The sequence below is a fragment of the Aplidium turbinatum genome, chromosome 4, assembly GCF_918807975.1.
Source record: "Aplidium turbinatum chromosome 4, kaAplTurb1.1, whole genome shotgun sequence".
NCBI lineage: Eukaryota > Metazoa > Chordata > Ascidiacea > Aplousobranchia > Polyclinidae > Aplidium > Aplidium turbinatum.
The window spans coordinates 1246338-1268210 of NC_137475.1; the positions used below are offsets into that span (position 1 = coordinate 1246338).

At 37.8% G+C, this 21873-nt stretch overlaps 2 protein-coding genes and 1 non-coding gene across 3 annotated transcripts; 2 read left to right on the forward strand and 1 right to left on the reverse strand.

The window, feature by feature from the left end:
• Window positions 1-923: 923 nt before the first annotated feature.
• LOC145769260 (L-proline trans-4-hydroxylase-like) lies at window positions 924-15613 on the reverse strand. Its single transcript, XM_082580841.1, has 9 exons — window positions 15458-15613; window positions 14989-15091; window positions 14450-14645; window positions 13541-13632; window positions 12913-13000; window positions 12276-12362; window positions 2064-2146; window positions 1579-1690; window positions 924-1064 (listed from the first exon to the last, which is right to left on the reverse strand). Exons 1-9 carry the CDS (start codon window positions 15474-15476, stop codon window positions 942-944), a joined length of 903 nt encoding a protein of 300 aa, XP_082436967.1. The 5' UTR covers window positions 15477-15613; the 3' UTR covers window positions 924-941.
• On the forward strand, window positions 3977-4079 carry LOC145769752 (U6 spliceosomal RNA). Its single transcript, XR_014289072.1, has one exon. It is a non-coding gene; the product is annotated as a U6 spliceosomal RNA (small nuclear RNA).
• An 83-nt stretch (window positions 15614-15696) lies between the features above and the next one.
• LOC145768307 (uncharacterized) lies at window positions 15697-20883 on the forward strand. The gene is made up of 3 exons (XM_082579786.1): window positions 15697-15764; window positions 19182-19824; window positions 20722-20883. Exons 1-3 carry the CDS (start codon window positions 15697-15699, stop codon window positions 20881-20883), a joined length of 873 nt encoding a protein of 290 aa, XP_082435912.1.
• The last annotated feature ends 990 nt before the right edge of the window (window positions 20884-21873 follow it).

The window sequence follows — 21873 nt, forward strand, 5'->3', positions numbered from 1 at the left end:
CATTTGAAATAGCCGATTGTAGCCAAGTAGCTGATCCTTTCGGTTATCTACAGGTAGCGGGTTATGTCCGTCGTGTATGTGGCGACAGTTCAACGACGGCAGGGTCGATGCCCTTGGTGCATTGACCAAGTTGCATAGATTGCTTTCATGCTCACAGAAATTTAAGATACATTGCGTACTTTTTTCTTTCGTGGCCCATTTTCGTTACACAAAAATTCTTGTGGCTCATTAATTGTTTACGCAAGAAAAAAACTACAAAATAGGTTTAAAAACAGCAGAAAATATTTCAAAACAGCTTATACTGTGCATCAATGAGATGTTTGGTTGGTTTTTGAATCTTTATCCTCGGACTGACAAACCTTGATTGGTTATTCCTGGTAGTTTCGCATAGGCTACTTGTAGAGGCTCTTGACGCAGGGCCGGTTACCGAGATTGGCAGAGTGAAGTTTTCTGATTGTTGAAGTGTTGTTGCCGGGAAATTATTCCACTTACTAGATGCCGTTGAATGGAGAGCAGTCCTTAGAAATGCATTGGTCCAGCGCACACCTCGAGAGTCGAACCAGCGTTATTTGATCTTGAAGCTTCTTAGTTCATGAAGTCATGCTCTAACCAACTGAGTTATCCTGGCAGACTTATTTAATCATTATTTGAATACGAAAAGAAACAAAAATTTTATTTTTGAAAAATGCGTAATTTTCATTGAATTGTTTAAAAAAAGATGTTAACTTATTTTAATGAGATTCTAATATTTTATGAAGTAAATTAAATCTATTTGAATAAGAATGACTGAAGCTTGTTCTGGAAATGTTAATATGAATATTTCGCCTTACATTATTTTTATACACAACTCGTAACACACAGTTTGATTGACTTGAACGACTAAACTTTATTTCTTTGTAAAGAAAAGTTTTGTTTCTTCTGTGCGTCATAATCGTGTTCGGTTACGTCACTTTGTCTTGCAGCTTTGTGATCTCGACTTGAAGCGTCGGCGCGTTCGGGTCATTGATGTCCTTCCCTGACAAATCGTCGAACTCGTCGCATTTCATCAGATCCTCATCATCGACCTTGGTTGCGTAATAAAGTTATCGAGTGCTGGGATGACGTGTTAAATTCCAGTTGACTTCATCAAAGGTTTCACCAACCGACAACAAATTAGATTTTTTCACATTGATTTAACGTTTGCAGACGTTGAATCAATGTAAAAACAACTGATTTGCCGTCTGGGAACGTCACAATCAACCATTTGTTGATGTCCAATCACGTTACTGGTTTTAATTGCAATAACTTTTTGTTGCTGATTACCTGGTTGGTGTAAGAAGTAATCACAATATTTCCGTTTTCTTATGTAAACAGTAAACACGTTAACCTGTTCTATTTCCCATCATAGTTGTTTCAAGGGCAATTAGCCTATTCTTCCAGTGAGTTTTAGCTGGGATTTCAAGGACGAGTCATTCAAGAGACTCTTAAGCGAGGGAGATGATGATTATTATTGATTACCACAGTAAACATAACCTTTCTTGTAGCCACCTGGTTACTGCCAACGTACATTATTTTTAAGTAAACAGCAGACTGGCGTACTTTATGCAGCTTGGTAGCGTTGGGATGATGGTGGTCCTTGAATGGGTTGTTGTCCAGTCTGTTGTAGCAACACAGGAAAGCCCACCTTGACCTGTCTGAGCGGTTCTGGGCGCTGTTCAAGCATTTTGACGGTTACAATCTGCTTCACTATCTCAATTAATTCTTCTAACGCAGATTTGCGCAAAGTGAATAAGCAATCTTAGCCAGACCAGTTGTGAGGCATTACGCTAAAAGTAGCAATCATTTTAAGTTACAAGCAGCAGCATCAAACAAGGCGAGTTGCAAGTGCAAAATAAACAATATAAATATAATAAACAAATAATAAACAATTAATCAAAAAAATGTATTTATGTTGTATTTTTATAAACTCGCGTTAGATCTTTTACAAACATTTACATTACACTTCATTAAAATTAAACTTTGTAGGATATTTTGTGCTTATATTATGCAGTAAGTTCAACAAATGATGCTTCCAGTTCACCTACCTGGTGTGCAGGGCATTGCAATGCATGAACATTGCATCACCTGGATCTAGTACGACGTTGACTTCTTCGAATATCTTCTTGATCTGAATAAAAGTGAAAATATCATCATGAAATTGACAATAATGTGATTGTCAGAAGTCGCGTTTCATATTGAACTATCGTAAGATGTCGCCTGACTTGTAGGCTGTGACGCATCAGATTATGACGTCGAACATTTCGATTGGATTCGAAGCATGAGCATAGCGCGAAAGTGTATTTATAGCCTGAATCTCTTTTTATTCTTGTTTGCAATCGGTTTGTTGTCGATGAATAAGTTTACTTCAGTTGTTGTAAATGTCAATACTTTTTTCCACTAAAATCAACTCTTTGGTGTAACCAGAGGCGTATTTAGAAAGTTTGTTAGGGGGGGGGGGCAAGACATTGTGTCAGTCAGCCGCGTAGCGGCTGACTCGGCGGCGGAGGCCAATGGGGGTCTGGGGGTAGTACACACCGGGTAGTCTCAACGGTAGTATACACAGAAAGCTCAAATTTGGTGAAAATGGCTGTTGATTGGTTCAAATGTTTTCTACTTGGGTTAAAATTAGACTTGTTTGACCCTTTACAAAGAATGGGGTATACCAAAATGTCATATAATGCGTCAGAACGGAGGGATTGGGTTAGCTGAAACAGTCAGAATACCGTCAGATAAGGGGAGGGGGTCCAAAATTAAGGGCGAATCCGGAGAAGTAAGTTACTGTTCCAATCAAGGAACCAACAAAAGGCATCAAACACTTCAGAACATAAACAATAAGTTGGTCCTTCCGACCTCGAATACCTTTTGAACATTCTCGGCGATTCACAATGACAATTTACAGTTTAATGCGATGGCTGTGCTTGGCAAATATATCAATGACTGCGTCATACTCGAGTACAATATCCTTGCTTAACTCTTTCGCAACCACCGAGGTCACGACGTTTTAATCTAAATAACCAGACATTTTTCACAAAAACCTGTTGTATTTACGCCGTAATAATATCTCATGTGATCGACGTAGACGCACAATCTTGACATCAATTGAAAGCATACATCTTCAGCTACCCGAAGATGAAAAGTTTTGCAATAAAATTTAAAACATTCAATGTACAACTAGCAACTTTCCAAACGATATTTTTTCTAATTTCTAAAAAAATTAAAAATTGGCAGAAAAGTATACTTCATTATAATCTTTACTACCCAAACATGATACAATAATATGAAAATATATGTAGTTTGATCGAATGCCAAAACAATTCTGCACATGAGAAAAATTTTACTTCGTTTCTGTGCACAATGCTTTAGGACAGGGGTCACCAACCTTTTTTGCATGCGGGCCACTTTGGCACTAAGGAAAGCTGTGGCGGGCCGCACTAATAAAATGTTAGGTAGGTTGACTCTTATGCTAGAAAAGAACGCATTTCGTACCCAGATTGGCTTCCTTGCCTTCCCGTCCGCTTAATCTAAACCTCCAATAGGCCTACCAGGTGTAAACCTGGATACGACAAACAAAAAAATCAGCATATTCATCGCCAAGCAAGAGTGGAGTTGTCACTTCGCTTCACAAAAGATATTAACAATTTCAGTAAACAAGGAAATGTTTGACACATCGCAATACAGGCAACAATAGTGACCTGCAAACATATCAGCGAAAAATGGGCTCCAATAACAGGGAAAAAGAAACTAGGCACCATGAAACAAACGCTTGTCGAAATCACCGAAAAATCGTAATTCTTGAACAGTCTTCCCTCTAAAAAAGCAACGAGCTGGTTTTCATCCTTTTTGTGAGAGTCTATAAAACCGTCTTTCTTTGATTATTGTCAACTGTCACTTGCGGTGCTTATCAGCGTGTCAAGAATTGTTGATTAACAACATTTTGCAGGACTTGCTTCGGCAGTAGGCCTACATGCTTCGGCAATACTAAAATTGGAACGATACAGAGAAGATTAGCATGGCCCCTGCGCAAGGATGACACGCAAAATCGTGAAGCGTTCCATATTTCTTTAAAAAAAAAACAATTTGCAGTAGCCTACTAAGCTAAATATTTTCATAATACAATCAGAAAAAGTCCTTAAATTTATATATAATATTTTGCCAATTTATTATAGATTGAGTTGCCACACCGACCTAATTTTCCAACAAAAACTTGCATAAAGAGAACACTGCTCGTGAAACACAATAACGGTGAAACGCATGACATTTACAAACATAAAATAAGCAACCCTATGCTCACAGACAATTTTGAAATTCGAAAACAGACGTTTTAATCAACCACTGGGACAGTGTGGCTGGACATCGCATTGGAATAACTTTAAGCAACCCCCACCTAGAACTATAATCTGCTTGGTCGGTCGGTGGGATCGTATGCAAAGCGAAAATATGCTTCCCGGAAAGTATTTTTGCCTTCGTGCTCATTAACTCCTCAAGAAAAGTATTTTTGGTTATACTTGTACGCTGATACCTTCCGCGGGCCGCAGCGATACAGCGTGGCGGGCCGCATGCGGCCCGCGGGCCGCCATTTGGTGACCCCTGCTTTAGGAGATACAGCAGAATGAATAAGGACAGGTAAAGACTATGGATGGATCTGCCATCATTTACATTTTTTTTTGCTTGAAACACCTTTTAAACTTGGACGTATGGATACGTCCTTGGTCATCATGGTTAAAATCTCAAGACGTGTGTATACGTCCGTGGTCGCGAAAGAGTTAAATACATCTGAGCTAGACCATCCAAACGTGGCTCGGTCATGGTCGTGTGGTAATAATTTTTCAGGTAGCCTGATTTTTCAAATTAGTAAACTGAAACATCGCTCATTGGAGGCAGTTGTAACTGGAAGCGTAGCAAAGATTCGAAGTAATTTATGGATAATCGGATAAGTGCGGAGTTGTTCAGGAAGTTGACACGCATCCACAAGAGTCGCAGGTCGTTTATCCGCAGTAACTGCAAGCCAATTCGCTCTCCATCTTTGCAATTCAATAGTAGCTGCAAAGTAATTGCTTGGTTCAACATCCAGCATTTCATGGTAGAAGTCGAAAATCTCGTCGATCAGGCAATCCATATCTTCATGAATCAATTAAGGCAGAAATGTGCTGACTTTAAAAACTAGCGAGCAGTGCTCATTGAATCTCTTGTGAATTTGTGCCATGCAATTGTCAAGAAAAGGAAGAAAAACTGTTCGTTTGAAATAGACCTCCGCAGTTTCAGCTGGAATTTTAGGTCGATGTTGTGGTTAAGATTCTCTCCGGGGCATTCGGATTTCTTCGCCAAAAACTGAGCAAGCCTTTGCTAAAACGTTGTTGAAAAAGCCTATTATCGCCCCTTGGGTCTTGCAACACAGTTGCGCAGCTTCTAACATTCATCATTGCAGAATTCAACGTATGTGTAGGTCCTTGTAGGAGCTTAGAAAGAGGCTTAGTAACCTAGAAGAATATTATTTAGAAAATGTTGTGGTGCTGCAGCACCATTAGACGAGCCGCCACTCTATTTTCTATATGCAGTGTATACTAGTGATTGCTTGCTTAATTAAATATTTTTAACTTAATGTAATCAAGATTAAACTCGAAGTTGATTTGGAAACTCAAGAGTATTATTGAAAAATTACATCGCAAAAAGTGTAATAAAAAGTGTAATCCCCGCGCTAGGATGAATCATTCAAGCAATTATGTCTTGCGCTAGCCTAGAACTCTTTTTTTTGCAAAATTTGTTTTTTTTAAAAACAAAACTTTATCTGATCATTAGGAGGAGGCCATCGCCCCTTATCCTCCCCCCTAAATACGCACTGGGTGTAACTAAGCCGTTGAGAACATAATAAATCGATTATACTGTAAATCCCCGGTTGTTCGGTGCTGCCAGACCTTTCTATTGCTATATTTTATTTGTATATAATTGTGTTTTTTTTTCGAATCGTATTAGAAAGGCAAATAAAACAAGGTAGTCAGGTAAAACCTTGTTAAAGCTAGTTATTGACTTGCAGACGACATCTAGGCTTGTTTCTACGCACTAGAAGTTATTTGTAGCTGTTTAAAAACGTCAAACTTTAAAATGTCGGGGAGCAATGTGCGAGATAGTCGATTCAATACGGAGGAAGCGGTAGGTCAGATTTTTGCTGACACAAACAACGAGGACAATTTTGATATTGTTGATAGAGAAGCTTCGTTTTCGCATGTTGACTATGACAGCCCGGGGAGTGATTGGGAATGTGATTTGAATGATTTTTATGATTTACATCTTGACGATAGATTCATGGATGTGTCTCCCGATTATGATGAAGAGGGTGGTCTATCCTTTTACCACCCCAGATTCACGATGTTCCCGGACTACACTGGACTGGCTGCTAGAGAGCAGCCAGTCTTTGGTTTCATCATCCATGACACACAGACCTTCCACTCCATTAGGTAGCTTGAAGATGGAACAGTCATTGATGATGTGGTCTGCGCTCTGTTCCTCGGCACCACATTCACAGGAGGAGGAAGAGGCCATTCCCCGTTGGTGCATGGTTGAGCAGAAAAGCCCGATGCCCTTACAAGGACGGTTGAGGCGCACCCATGCCTGTCTTGGTAGTGTTAGGCCGATGGGGCGTGTGTCGGCGTCGGAGATGAACGAATAGAGTCTGGTGGCGGTTGACTTCCATTCAGAACTCCATTTATGATCCGCCCAAGTAGCCGCATTTATGGTCCGCCCAAGTTTTCCCTGACTGTCCAATGTCCATGCCAGCCAGGCCTGTATGCAGAGAACGATCGTTTTTGGGGTTTTCCACACAAAAGTGGATTATTCTGTAGCTGCACCTGATGAAGAAAGCAGAGATTCATCAGACGTAGGCTATAGCCTGCGAGTAAATGTCCAAATTATGCTCTCACCAGACTCAACAGCTTGAAGTTTATACTATGAAAGCAGGGATATCTAAAGAAGGGGATACGAAGGCTTTTATTATGTCTGACAATAGAAGGGCTTTTGTTTATCGTAAATAATCTGTGTTTATCGTAAAATGACGATTGGCACCGATAGTAGTTTAATAAATCTTGTTATGATAACTTGCATTGCACTATTAGCATCAGGCCTGGATATTCAGAGCATGCTCATGGTTGCTTGTTAATTCAACTACCCATATACTTACTTTACATCTAGCTTACTGCAAAGGCTTTGTTAAAAAAAAAACAGCTCACTGATAACTTTTCAACTGTCTTTGTAAACAAGTATTCTTTAAATATGCTCTACGTAACATTTGCTAACTGTCTTCTGTGGGCTCATTGTACCAACTGCACTACAAAACTTTCTACGATTTTAAAAAGAACCACATGTTTAAAGCATTACAAACTACCGCCCTGGTAGTGTCATGAGAATAAGGCAATCGCTGCGAGCCTTCATATCCCTTTCTCTAGATATCCCTGTATGAAAGAAAGCAAAAACATTTATTGAAAAGCATTATGTGATAGAAGACTACAATCGCTATGTACAAACTATAACTATTTTTCAATGTATCTTTCAGTTTTTACATGGTATTCTATGGTTCTTTTTGTCCGTTTTGTGTATTTTTATTTTTATTCAGTAAACAACAAGACATTCCAACAACGTTTTACTAAAAAAAACTTTTTTTTACAAATTTTCTAAAAATTGAAGCATCTAAAATGGCTGCCACGAAGTCACGTGACAATCTTCCTGGCAAAATTTTAAAATTTTCCTTTTTTCATTAATCCAACCTTTTTTTTAAATCTAAAACACAAAAGAAATTTTCAAAAAGCTCTTATAGGAGCCTATTTTTTTCACATTCATTACGAAATGCATATTTTTTTTTACCAGTTTCATTTTTTAACACTTTGCTCCTCAAAGGGAGGCCAGATTTGGCCCCCCCCCTCATATTTCCTTTAATTATTTGAAGCACAGTAACGCCATGCACTTGGTTTTTCTTGACTTTTCCTAAAATTGCCAGGCGGATCTGATGATATTAAATTTGATGCTAAAAGTTGTGTAGTTTTCTTGTAAAATCAAGATTTTGGTGAATTTTTGCTATTTCTAGCTCACTTCCAGCAAAGCGTGAAATGGATTACATTGCGATGACAAGCCATAAGCTCATAATTGCTTCGTGCATCCATATGCGCGAGCAGAGAGAAGCATCCTCTTGCTTTCCTTTGTTTGGTTTGACCTCAATAATACAAAGCGCGTTATTTCTTATGCTACAAAGAAAAGCCAGTGATCGTAAAGCTGTTAATTAGAAACAATAATAGCAAACGTTTTTTGCATTATCAGCTCTACAAAGAAGAATAGCAATCCACGATCAAAATAGTAGGCTATGGAGGCCACAAACTATTCAAAACAGTTGTTTCAAGCAGATAGTATTCATTGACGAATAAAAAACGTTACAATAAGAAATCTTCTCTTGGATAAAGACACGAAAACCTGGTTTCGAAATAAACGTTCTATGGAAATGCTCTCATTGACAAAACTTACAATTGAAGAAATGTATCACTGCAAATGCTTTTGGGAGAAGCCGGAGAAATAGCGTTTTTGCAAACAGTAATTGTGAGATATACTCAAAATTATGAGATAGGCTCCATTTACACGTAGCAGCTAACTCGATGGCGTCCCTTCAATGCTTTATGTCGCCTATTTGTTGTTATGTCCTGCATTTTTGTTTCACAGTGCACTGTGTGTTGTTCCAAAGAGCGCAAAATAAAGATGATAATGCCTCATCTGCATTACAAAATATTTTGTAATGTAGACAAGGCATAAAGTTAGGCGTCACATAAGACAAACAACAAATCAGCTTTCTTCATCATTGATTCAACATCTGAATACGTTGCGCCAATGTATAAGAGGCCGGCTATTGTGAAGACCCGCCATTTATAAACGATCCGATTATACCAAAAGTGGGACAAACTAGTGGATCAAAGAATGAATAAACAATGCTGAGAAAACTAAATCTAAGTGACGAACAATACCGATGTCTTCATTTATCTTGGAAAAATGCTGCCTAAACTTATCAACAAAAAATACCATAAATAACGGCAAGGATCCCGAAAGCAGAATTTGCTCGACTTTGGCATGAATTTAGTCAGACATCTACAGTAATAATTCCACACATACAATAACGGGCTCTCAACTGCTGTAAGAAACATAATAATCAACCTGGTTCTGGGCGATTTGTGTAACAGTTTAGGGGAAGACACTACTTGAAATGATGCACCACACAAAAGATTTTCAATGAAGACTGAGTCTAAAAACCGATGTGGATTGTGCTGCACAATAACTTCAAGTTTAGGACAGAAAAGGCACAATACATCACGATAAAAATAAAGACCTTGTGGGAAATTTTCGAGAATCATAACACGATGCAAATACCATAAACGCGTAGTTTGCATGCTGCTCTAAGCTGGCCGGCAACTACAAAGGTAGACAATAGCCTACAGGCAGTTTATAATTCGATAACAGCGCAATAAACATTATAAATACGTAAACCGACAATTTTCTTTTACAAACGTTTTACGTCTAATAGTAAATTTTCCCCCAACAATTTTTTGTGAAGCACTTGCAAACCACGGTTTTGTAAAATAATTCATCATTATTATTTTTTACTTCTCGGATATTGTAAAACGTCATCAGCAAAATCACAAAAAAATTTCATTACTTCAATGTAGTAGGCCTAAGAATTTTTTATAAAATTGTAGCCACGTTGTTTCAACAAAGAAGCCATTTTTTAGCAATATAAAGTTATAGAAAATAATTTGCAATCGTGCAAATGGTTGGAAAGAATCTAGGAAATCTTCTCACAATCTGGCACAAAATGATTATGTTTATTGTATCTCTGTAAAATTTTTTACGACAAACTTTGAAGCTTCGTTATAATCATTTTTATCTTTGAAGTCAAAAGTTATTTTTTTTTGGCCAGAAACATAATCACTGCCTTGCTGATGTTGTCGCTTTTACGCGTATTTTTAGTGCTTCAAACAATAAGGACCCAGTCAGCAATCCAGTCCTTTTACATTGATTCAACATTTGTAAACGTTAAATTTATGTAGATTTGCTGACTGTGGTTACGCATGTTCCTCAATTCGCTGTTGCATTATTTCGACGCTGGCGGACTAAAAATGTATTTTCAAATTGATTGACACAATCTTCAATAAAAAGTGAGCTTCCAACTTAGCTTTGTTGATGTAAATGCTGTATTTTTTGTGGATGTAATTTATGAGTCATGTTTATAAACACCCGTAAGCGAAATGACTTATGATGTGGCCTGCATGATATTTGTGATGCGACTTGACACAAATCCACAATTTCAAAAGCACCTAATTTGAACTTAGAAATTTCAGATAATTTCAACAACATGTTCAATTGTCTTCTCTCTACTAAAAATATTCATACTACGAACTCAATTGTAGACCTAAAATACACAAACGAAGATGTAAACAGCTATTCAAGCAGGCTAAGCTGTTACTTATGAAAAATTTGGTTCCATAAAACTAGAAGCTAGCCATGAGTTTCGGAATGCATTAGTTTAGGATAAAAATGTAAGACAACAAACGCAGTTTTGATTTTTTTTCAAATTCGTGTAACAATGTTACTCTGATTGTAACTATTTTAGAATCAGTGAGTAGCTTACAATAAGATTTGCTCGCAAGTCGTAAATTCTAATCAATGCAATGATTCGGCACACCGCACACACACTTCGTGCGTTCGATCGAGCTCTTTGTTATTTAGAAGTTTGCATGAAATCGGATTAGCACGGTAATTAAATTGCGGCAAGTTAAATCAAAAATGTCGTTTTTGGGTACCTTTGCAAAAATTGAAATATCAAGTTTAACATATAAAATTTTAAAATAATGACTTTTCAAACTTATAGACAAATGATTTGCTTTCACACTAGTGCAACTTCTGTTGAAATAGCATCAGCGGATAACACGTAACAGCTGATTGAATTTGATCCAAAAACGGCCCCCCCTTGAGCAGTTAACTTCCAAAAAAACGTTGAAAAGCAAAGGGTTAAATGTTATTCAGTAATTGATTTTGTTTGTTTTGTGTATCTTTATCCATATTTAGTAAGCAAAAAGACTTTCCAACTACCTTTCATTACAAAAAAAACGATTTCTTCACAAATTTCACAAAAATTAAAAAATCCAAAATGGCTGCCATGACGTCACGTGACAATCTAACTGGGCAAAACTCTAAAATTTTGCCTGTTTTTATTAGTCCAACCTTTTTTTAAAATCTAATACACAAAAGAAATTTTCAAAAAAGCTCTTGTAGTATTTTTTGCACATTCATTTCAAAATGCATATTTTTTCCTAAAAAAAGGCTTAGCACAGGAACTAAACATGCCTATAGCAGCGAAAGGATTAAGCTTTTGCATTTGCAAAACGTCTAATTAAATCACATTGTGATGATGCGCGAAGCGTCAGTGAAGCAATAAACCATCCTGTTTGTTGTTGCTTTAATTTCGCTTTCATCAGATGAACGTTGCAACTAGTGCTAGAAACGATAATTATTCTGACGAGCACCCAAACTTTTCAGCATTCAATGCAGAACAGACGTAAAACTTTTAACCCAAAAACAAATATCACTTTTCCGCTGGCGAAATTAATAAATTGTTATAGCTGACTTCTGATCCAACTCCTGCCCCCCCCCTCCTTGAAGCGGGGATTTGAATAATTAGCCTACTATGTCAATTTCATACATCAATTTTCATATATTCAATTTGCTATATCCCCAATTACTAATCTTCTTCACAGGCAGACATCCCGAGTTTTCATCGTATTCAGGCTTGTAACTGGAGATTGAATGTGAAACGTATGGGGAAACAATGAAGGTGATGTTCACATTTAAACATGGTTTAGTTTATTTTGTTGACAACAATGTGCTTTCGCTGGGTGTAGAACTAGTAGCCTACTCTTTAATCAACTTTACTCAGCCGAGTGGTAAACTCGGACACAAAGAGCATCGGTTCGACACCGCTCAAAAGCATTCGCTTATGTCTGTGGCAGGACACTTGAAGGTGGCCTATGTCTCAAAGTGAAAAGGAAGATTTTGTCGTTGGCCTAAGCCTGAATAAGACAAAAAACACTTTGCCTTAAATCACAGTGTTTGACCAAACGCTTTCGTCTCTGGCACATAAACAAATGTCATTACATGCTTCATGCACACAGCTCTATGGTAAAATTCATCTTGTTCCATCATAAATAATGGTTTGTTGCATCACTATATCATCACACCTCTGTCATTCTTTCCGGATTCGGTTCTTGTTGTTTTCCGCTTTTCATGAGATCCACTCGTCCCAGTTCATGAGAGCCACGGAGGACCTGCATGTGGAAGATGTGTGTTGTGGAAAAGATTTTCTAATCCAATGATTAAAGACTTAATACGTTTTAGCTTTGGTAAAGAACTAATGTAGGAATACCATGAACAGAAGATAGACAAAACCTTAACTGGATTAAATAACATTAATAAAACAATATAATGTTTTTCATCTGTTTATACCTTTCACACTTGCCACCATTTTCTGCACAAAAAAAAAACTTCACAACACCTACAAATTAAAACATGGAGGAAAATTGAATGAGTGTTGGCTACAACTAAGGCCAACACTGAAAATGATCGGGTACGATCGGGTACGGGTCTGACCAGATCTGAGCCAGATAAAGTGACTGTCTGGTAAGTGCCATGTCATGAATGCCTTGATGGCACTTTCTGTAACTTCAATACTGAATTAGGTTGCAACAAATTCATAACAAACACGCCAATACTTTGGTTTAGTTGAAACTTTTAATTTGCGAGGTTTCACTTTTAGGTCTCTCTTAAACCCAAACTTACAGTGACCTCACTACAAACATAATTGTGACGTCATCTTACTCTGAGACAGCCGTTGTCTACGTCACACCTGTCCACCCCAATCATGACAGTGATCATTCGTGGGAAGAGGTTGAACTGGTACCAGTAGCTAAGAATAATAAGAATAATGTTAAACAACGTCACAATAGTGAACTTTGTTGTTGGCAACTCACATGGGAAGCGTTCACTTTTATTTTTGCAATTTGCAATTAATATTCTTCAAATTGGAATTATTGGTATTATTTTGTATTAAAATTAAACTTTAATTTACTTCTTACTGCCACAATTTTTAATTTATGTAATTTGTTAAAACAAAACGTTGTTGCACTGCAACACTTCGCTGCCGAATCGAATGCTTCTGGAAACGCTTTTTTGCTGTGATACTAAACTTCGTCTTCATTGTTGTGTTTCTTTTCTTTTTGTCTCTTCTCTGTTTTTATCCGGTTCCTCTTCCTCGTCTGCGTTTTCTTCCTTCTTGCTCGTATTCTTCTTCCATCTTTTTTCAACTGTCACATCACAATGACAGAATTGTTCCATTGCGATATTTATGTTGTGAAATTTAGAGTTGTATTTTGGACATATGAGTTGGAACAAGAATGGAAATCGGCGCCTTCTTGTCTGTCGAACGTCACATTGTGACGTCACTTACCCGTAATCCTGATGCCATTGATAGCTTCCGCCATCTCGTGGCTGCTTCATGTTCAGTCTGCTGTTGTAGTGGTAAACCTCTCCTCCGAGGAGCTGCAGTACAGATTAGCAACATTTATCTTTATCTTCCATACATAACTCAATAGATAGTTTATCAAACCCCAAGTTAGTGTTGATTTTGAGTTACACAGATCAGTAACTTTTTAAATCTTAACTCCAAAACGAGTATCGGGGTTTGGTAAACTATGTGCATCGAATTAAACAACAAATGCTGTTAGTGCTATAAAAAGTACTCCAAGCCAAGCAGAGCAAATTACATCAAAATTAGCTAGGCCTACAAGTTCACTAAAAACCTGAACAGTCTGTTTCACCTCAATAGTATCATCAGAAGAAACTTATTCGAATAAATTCTAACTAAAATAATAATCTAATGTAATTAATAATATAATATAACCTAAATAGAATTTGTATCGAAATATGTATTTAACATAGGCCTAATATGACTTTGTATCGTATCATCCAAGGTAGGCCTATGCATTTGTGTTTATATTAAGTTTGTATTTGAGAAGCAATGTAGGATTGGAAAATTTCGTTTGAAAACCAACGTGCTTCACAAAGCTATCCTGCTATAAAATTAGTTCCCTTGGATGTCACAAGCTTTATTTGATTTGTCAGTTGCTAGTCTAAATTTAGCTGCAACATGTGGGCAATGACGTCAGATTTCAATATTTAGTTGCGAGTTCTAGAGGTGTGGTACAAATAGGAACGTCATCGTATCATTAGTCAACACGTCATCATGTCAACGTCATGCGTTCAACGTATACAAATTGTAGGATCTATTGTAGATTCCATGCTGTTTACGAAAAAGCTCAGAATTTAGAAAATTATTGAGGTTGAAATGTATTTTTACCTTCTCCGATGTATCAACCATTCGTCTACATCTTGCCATCATTCCTGTGAAGTCGTGTCCCGGATGGTTCCAGATCACAATCTTCGAACTCTTCCCTTCCTTGTCTGTGAGTCCGAATGCGAGTTTGTGATTTATCAAGTTGCCTTTCGCTAATCCCTTTCGTAGTTTATCCATCTCTTCCGGAGTAAAGAGCCCTCTATAATTTATAAAGATGTGGAGATCTTGGAAGCAAAGATTTTGAAAAGTGACAAATCAGACATGCAGAAACTAAATTTGTTGGTTCGAAAACTACAGTGTAGTTTTTGAATGACGTAGAAGTGAATTGGATGTGCAGAGTATATTGCTTCGATAGTAATTTGGAATTATCAAAACTTCTCGGTTAGGTTGTACGTGTTACATTAAGTGTACATCAAAACAGTTCTTCGTTAAAATTAACTCTGCTGAGTACTTGGGCTTCCTTCTAGCGCCAGCTTGACTTGGCGTGTAGTTGGTTGTACTTCAGACTGCATAGGCTATCTCATTATTTCTATCAATCCTACCTCACAAAGAGAAATCCATCTCTGTCAAAATCGCTCTTCATTTTATTTTTCCACCACTTCTTTCCTGGTACATAATTGTACTCAGGGACTGGCCCACTTGGCCCTAAAAGAAGAAAGAAGATCTTCTAAGAATATACACAGTACACAGTGCACAGTAGCCTAATTCACTGTATCCTGAAATTATCTATCCTACATTTCGGTGTCTACATAAAAAAAATCTTATTTTCCCTACTTCTGAAATCATGTTGGGCCTGAATAAGATTTCCAACAAAGTTCTTTAACAATCCCTTCTATTGACAAAGATTCATTTTAGAAAAACATTTGTTTCTTTCTGTCCTTATTTGGTATAAAATAAACAAAGTATCACACAAAATTAAACTAGTCAAACTGATGTAATCTTTTCATCAAAAGGGAGGAAACTCAAATGAAATATTTTTTTTGTGTTTTTAATTTAGTTTGCTATTCTCACCTTTGTATTCAATTGCCATTGATTTGATTCAAAGAGAAGAAAAGTGAAAATATAAATTTCTGGTGAACTCAAAAGAGTCGTTTATGTCCAGCCTAGGAAACAAACATATGTGAATGTGGGCAAGCAATGAACAACTTTTGCTGGAATTACCACGTCTCAATCCTATACACTCTATTCAGAACAATAACAATCACTTTATTTCGCGTCTATCGTGGTAACATCACGAAATGTAATTACAGATGAATACAGTCATCGAGTCAGCTGCTCCTGTTGGTGGTGGGGAAGGCGGTTTCTTCTTGGTAGCAGAGTGGATTGCATTGTTTTATGTTCACCATACAGAATGTTGTCTGAGACAGTGTGACCGATGACTGACTGCTCTGCAGTAGCCAACCAAACAAACACAGAAAAATCGATAACAATATTCATTATTCGATAACATAGAATAATGAAAGGTTGGACAATCGGCCTCAATCTTTAACCTGTGATGACCGACTCTTTGTGAAATACTTTTTGTACTTTCTATTTCATCAAATGGGCAGTGAGCATTGTAACCAACATTCGATGGTGAAGGATGGACTCTCGACGCCAAAGACTTTTACGACGACGGATTTGTCATGTAATTGTGTCTGGCTGAGACACAGCCGCATGTCGATTGTCGAACCACCGCATTTAAGAGTTGGCCAAAAGGTCTCACCGCTCGGCACTAGTCAAAATTTATATGGTTTTAAATGATTGACTACACATACAGAAGTATGCGATTGTTCTATAACTGAAGGATCGCTACTCTTGATTGTTGCTTAACATTCATTCTTTATTGGAACATATTATAAATGAAGCAAACAAGGATTCTTACTATTTCAACAACTTTTCATGCAAGTTTCAATCTTAAGTTAAATCTTTTCAGATTCTTGGCGTGTTGCCCTATTACCTTATACAACTTATAGCTGGTACTTTTTTGTCTTAGTTAAAATAAAATGCTCTGATTGTCAAACATCTCCAAGACCAATATTTCATATTTGTCCACATTGTTTGGTTCAAGCTACAGATTAAGTTATAATCTACCACTGCTTAGAGATAAGCTACCTTTTTCTAACAATCACTTGCAGTACAACAACTGCTGTTGCAAACTAAGTATGTTTCGTTGGTTATAATTATTGCTCTGTTTAGATGGCTTGTCTCAGGCACTTTGCAATTGCACTTACGAAATGATCACTTGTTACAGCTTAGATATATAGACTGCATGCAATGCCTCATTTAAACATTGCTGAACTTTCATAACCACCAATAGACGCAGAAGGCAACAGGTTTGCATGCACCTCAGCAATCACCAGTGCAACATCACCTTATACGTTGAAACAATGTTGTCGATCGTTAAGTAAACCTGGAAGGTTATAATTTAATCGTTGACTATTGTGTACCCAACCTATAGGAGACTTATTTCATGTCACGTTTCCAGCATGAAAAGCAAACATTAGCAAAGTTAAACTTAAATCGTGGGCGGAGGCCAAATTCGATTGACAGTAAAGCAAATTAAGATCTCATCACCGGTCACAATGAGCGTTTTCAGCTCTTCTCTCCTGCTGATCCTCCTCGTCCACGCGCTCCTACTTCTGTAATGTCCAATCGTAAACTCTTTATGTTTTGCTTTTACTAATGTGACGTCAGAATGTATTGTTACTTAATAGTGATCAAAAGTGAGAAAAACTAACTGGTAAAGGTGATCAGGTACTATGACACTTCCTCAAATGGGCGATCAACCTAACACAGAAAGCAATCATTAAGAAAATAAATCAATAAATAAAGGATGAATAAAGGATATGAAGGTTTTGGACATTCAGTGACTTTTATTTTTTTATTTATTTAACATGTAAATTTGCGTTTTTTTTTGTTTTTTTTGGGCTAGTTGTGCTGATAGTAATCTTCTGTAATTTTTTCGTTTCGATCCAGTTCTGCTGATGAATCCTATAGGATGAAAACCGGTTCCACAACATAAATTATATTAAAAATTTTTTTTTTTTGAAATACCATTGTGAGTGTTAACCTGGTCAAATGGTTTAAGGTTTAGACTTGAAAAAAAACTATTGATTTATTTACTTAATAGTGATTAGTGATTACTTATAACTTATAGTGATTCTATTTGAATAAGGCACTATTGATGCTCTACAGTACAGCGAAATGCATATGCCAATAGGGCTCTGCTGATTTTCCATGTATTTTTGTAATAAAGAATGATTACTTAATAGTGTGTATGGCTGCATTGCTTATGCGTCATCAATAAAAAGTCAACTGTATTGCTTATGCGTCATCAATAGAAAGTCAACTGTATTGCTTATGCGTCATCAATAGAAAGTCAACTGTATTGCTTATGCGTCATCAATAAAAAGTCAACTGACGGAGAACAGAACGACAACCTTCATCTCAGAAAATAGAAATTAGGAACAAATTAAATTTTGAAACATTGGTCGGATTTTGTGTGAAAAATAAATGCCACCTTCATGAAAACATAGCGAACAGAGAAATGTGACTCCTTGGGTACCTAGCAAGAGAGCGAGTTTAAACAAACAACAACGATAAGTGGATAATGGACCCACAGCTTCTGAATGCAGTTGGTTGAGTTATTTTATTTTTTAAACATTGTTCCCTGACTAGAAATGTGAAGGTTCCTTTGGTATGCTGCGAGTTTTGATGAAAGTATTCTATTTTGCTTCTTAGTTTTTGCAAAAACCAATCAATTAATTTGCAACTGCATCATTGGCAAGACACTTGAAGGCATGCCTGAAGGTGGACACGAAGATTGGCTTCATTGCTTTCCCGTCCACTTAGCCTTAATCTTTCAACATGACTTTCAATATGACGATGCATTGCTGAACATATACAACCCATGACCGTGAGCTTGGCAAGTTGTTTGGAGCAAAATAATTTATTTTATAACTTAAATGGCGGTTCAAAGTAAAACATAGGCAGATAAAACCAAGCAACCACACGGCATTTAACATAATATATTAAACTGAACATAAACTATAAGCTACAAACGTTTTCGGCCATACACATATTAGCAAAGGTGGGCAGTACCGAGTACAATTGTACCGCGGTATTGTACAGCGGTACTTTTTGTGTACCGGTACCGGGGTACTTTTTGAAATTTGTACCGGTTGCCTAAATACCAAGTACGTTTTGGTCAAAATACCCAGTACTTTTATCGGTACTTTTTTTTCAACAATGTTAACTCCGTAACGATTTAATCCATGAACGGAAATGGCCCGAAGAGAAATCATCATGAACGAAAATGGCGCAGTTTTTTTTGTTGTTATTGCTACTTAAGTAACACTACTTTCATTACTCTACATCTCTGATGTTGAATGGCCTTTATTTCCAATAGCTTTCTATACGGCATGTTGGGTTGGCCCTTAACTATAAGTCTATAAACTTACAAGTATTAATATGCCTACCTTAAATTTATGCATTCATACTGAGCAAAATCAAGAGACTTGTGACTTTATTTTCCGATCTGTTCCATTCAGCTTTGCGTGCCTACCAAAGGGCTGGTTGAGCAGTCTTTGTGTAGAATATGAGCATTGTCATGGCGCGTTGCTGTTACTGTGTTATTGTTAATATAATTGGGATGGAGATGAATCGCATTTGTGGTTTTAAATGTAAGATTATTTCGATTACAATCACAAAAAAAATTCATCATTCTAAGTCTTGTAACTTGTATTTAAAAAAGTACTGTACCGAGTACCGTACCGAGTACCGTACCGAGTACCGTACCGAGTACCGTACCGAGTACCGTACCGAGTACCGTACCGAGTACCGTACCGAGTACCGTACCGAGTACCGTACCGAGTACCGTACCGAGTACCGTACCGAGTACCGTACCGAGTACCGTACCGAGTACCGTACCGAGTACCGTACCGAGTACCGTACCGAGTACCGTACCGAGTACCGTACCGAGTACCGTACCGAGTACCGTACCGAGTACCGTACCGAGTACCGTACCGAGTACCGTACCGAGTACCGTACCGAGTACCGTACCGAGTACCGTACCGAGTACCGTACCGAGTACCGTACCGAGTACCGTACCGAGTACCGTACCGAGTACCGTACCGAGTACCGTACCGAGTACCGTACCGAGTACCGTACCGAGTACCGTACCGAGTACCGTACCGAGTACCGTACCGAGTACCGTACCGAGTACCGTACCGAGTACCGTACCGAGTACCGTACCGAGTACCGTACCGAGTACCGTACCGAGTACCGTACCGAGTACCGTACCGAGTACCGTACCGAGTACCGTACCGAGTACCGTACCGAGTACCGTACCGAGTACCGTACCGAGTACCGTACCGAGTACCGTACCGAGTACCGCGGTACTTTTTGAAAATAGTACCGGTAGTGCGGTACTATTAAATTGTACCGTGCTCATCTCTGCACGTTAGCCTTTTTCGAGTAACGAAAAATAACTGATTTTACATCTACAATGAAAATAAATAACTGATCTACCAATGAATTGAAAAAAGAAAATGCATAAGAATGAAACAGTAAATCAGGGGAGAAAGGCACATCATATGGCGGTTAATTCCGCGAGGCAAAATCGCATCATATGATGAATTAATACGTTTTTCGTTACTTGAAAAGGGCTAACATGTGTATGGCCGAAAACGTTTGTAGTTTATAGTTTATGTTCAGTTTAATATATTATGTTAAATGCCGTGTGGTTTCTTGGTTGTATATGTCTGTGGTTGAAGAAAGTGACTCCTTTACCAAAATTGTACAAAGTAAAACACTTTATTAGAAAAATTTACTCGAAGCAATACCCAAAGAACCAGTGATTTTAGTGTCCAAACTAATTTCATATTTTCCTGAAATCTTGTTGTTGGGAACGCTCCGATGAAATGCATTTTATTTTTGCAGTTGAAAGTGTGACTTCACATGGAATCAAACCCAGACCTTCACGTGTCTGAAACATGGGTCCCTTGACAGATGCTACATTCCAAAACATTTTAATTGCGAGTTACAGCAACAAGGGAGTGGATTCCAACGCTTTGGAAACCTCATTCCAACACGAACGTCATTGTCTGTTGCGTTTGATTGATGCTTGTGTTTACTTAACGTTGAAACAACGTTTAGAAACGAAAACTGCACTTGGTGAACAGGAATTCTTGACAAACAAATTTAAGACCTGTTCCATCATTCCAGTTCTGCAACCAATCGAGTTCCAACGAGATGAAGCTGCTTCTCACAACCACAAATGATTGCATACGCAGCTTGTTACGTTGGGATGCAAGGACAGAAAGAGATTAGGAAGAGATTGGAAGACGGGCCAGGATCCCAATTCTGAAATCCCAGGTTTTAACGATTTTGTTGATCTCGAAAGTGTTCTGCTTGCAATAATTCAAACATTTGAACTGAATGAACGAAAACATTAAAGTTTGAAGCAAAACTAAACAAACTTCTTTACTAAAAAGCTAATTGTGGAAAAGAAAAAAAGATGTTTCGATTGCCCAGTTGCCCACTGTCACCATTAGGTTGTATAACTTTGCTTTTGCTTGATTCATAAACGATGCAGATTTCCTTGATGTTGGAGTTCTGATTGAATCTCTTGATTCTAAAGTACAGTATAACAATCATTACAGTTAGAGAAAAAAACGATCTAGAAAAAGTTAGAGAAAACAAACAATTGTTCGAACTGAGTCGGACTTTGAAGGACCACAAAGTTAGAGTAGAAGGTTTTAGTATCAAATCTCACAGACCTGGTTGTCATTAATTTTCATCCTTGATTTGAACTTAGAGAAGCTGCGGTGCTGTTGTCATGGTAATCCAAAAAAAAATCTTGTAAATTTTAAACCCGTTCAGATACAGTAGATCAGTTGCAACCACACAGATAATATCAAAACTAGCTTTGAATAACAAACAGGACCAACATAGATTGCAAAAATGCTGAAACATTATCTTTTGGGAAAACTCCCTCTCAGGCTTCTAGCTACCCAAGTGGTTACGCGCCCGCCTCAAGATCAAGCGGCGCTGGTTCGACTCTCGGGGTGTGCGCTTGAGCAACGCACGTTAAGAAGTGCTCTCCATCCAGCGGCACCTAATGAATGGAATAATTCCCCGGCACCAACACTTCAACAATCGAAAAACTTCACTCTGCCAATCTTGGTAACCGGCCCTGCGTCAAGAGCCTCTACAAGAATGCGAAACTACCAGGAACAACCTATCAAGGCTTTGTCAGTCCGAGGATAAAGATTCAAAACCAACCAACCAACCAACCAAACAAACCATTACAAGTCATAAAAGCAGCATCTGCTTTAGTAAAATCAACAAATAACAAGTAGACTATCCAACCAGCAAAATTTGCTCTTTTTACTTTGATTCAATGTCTTTAGAGGTTGGATCAATGTAAAAAAAGATCAATTTGT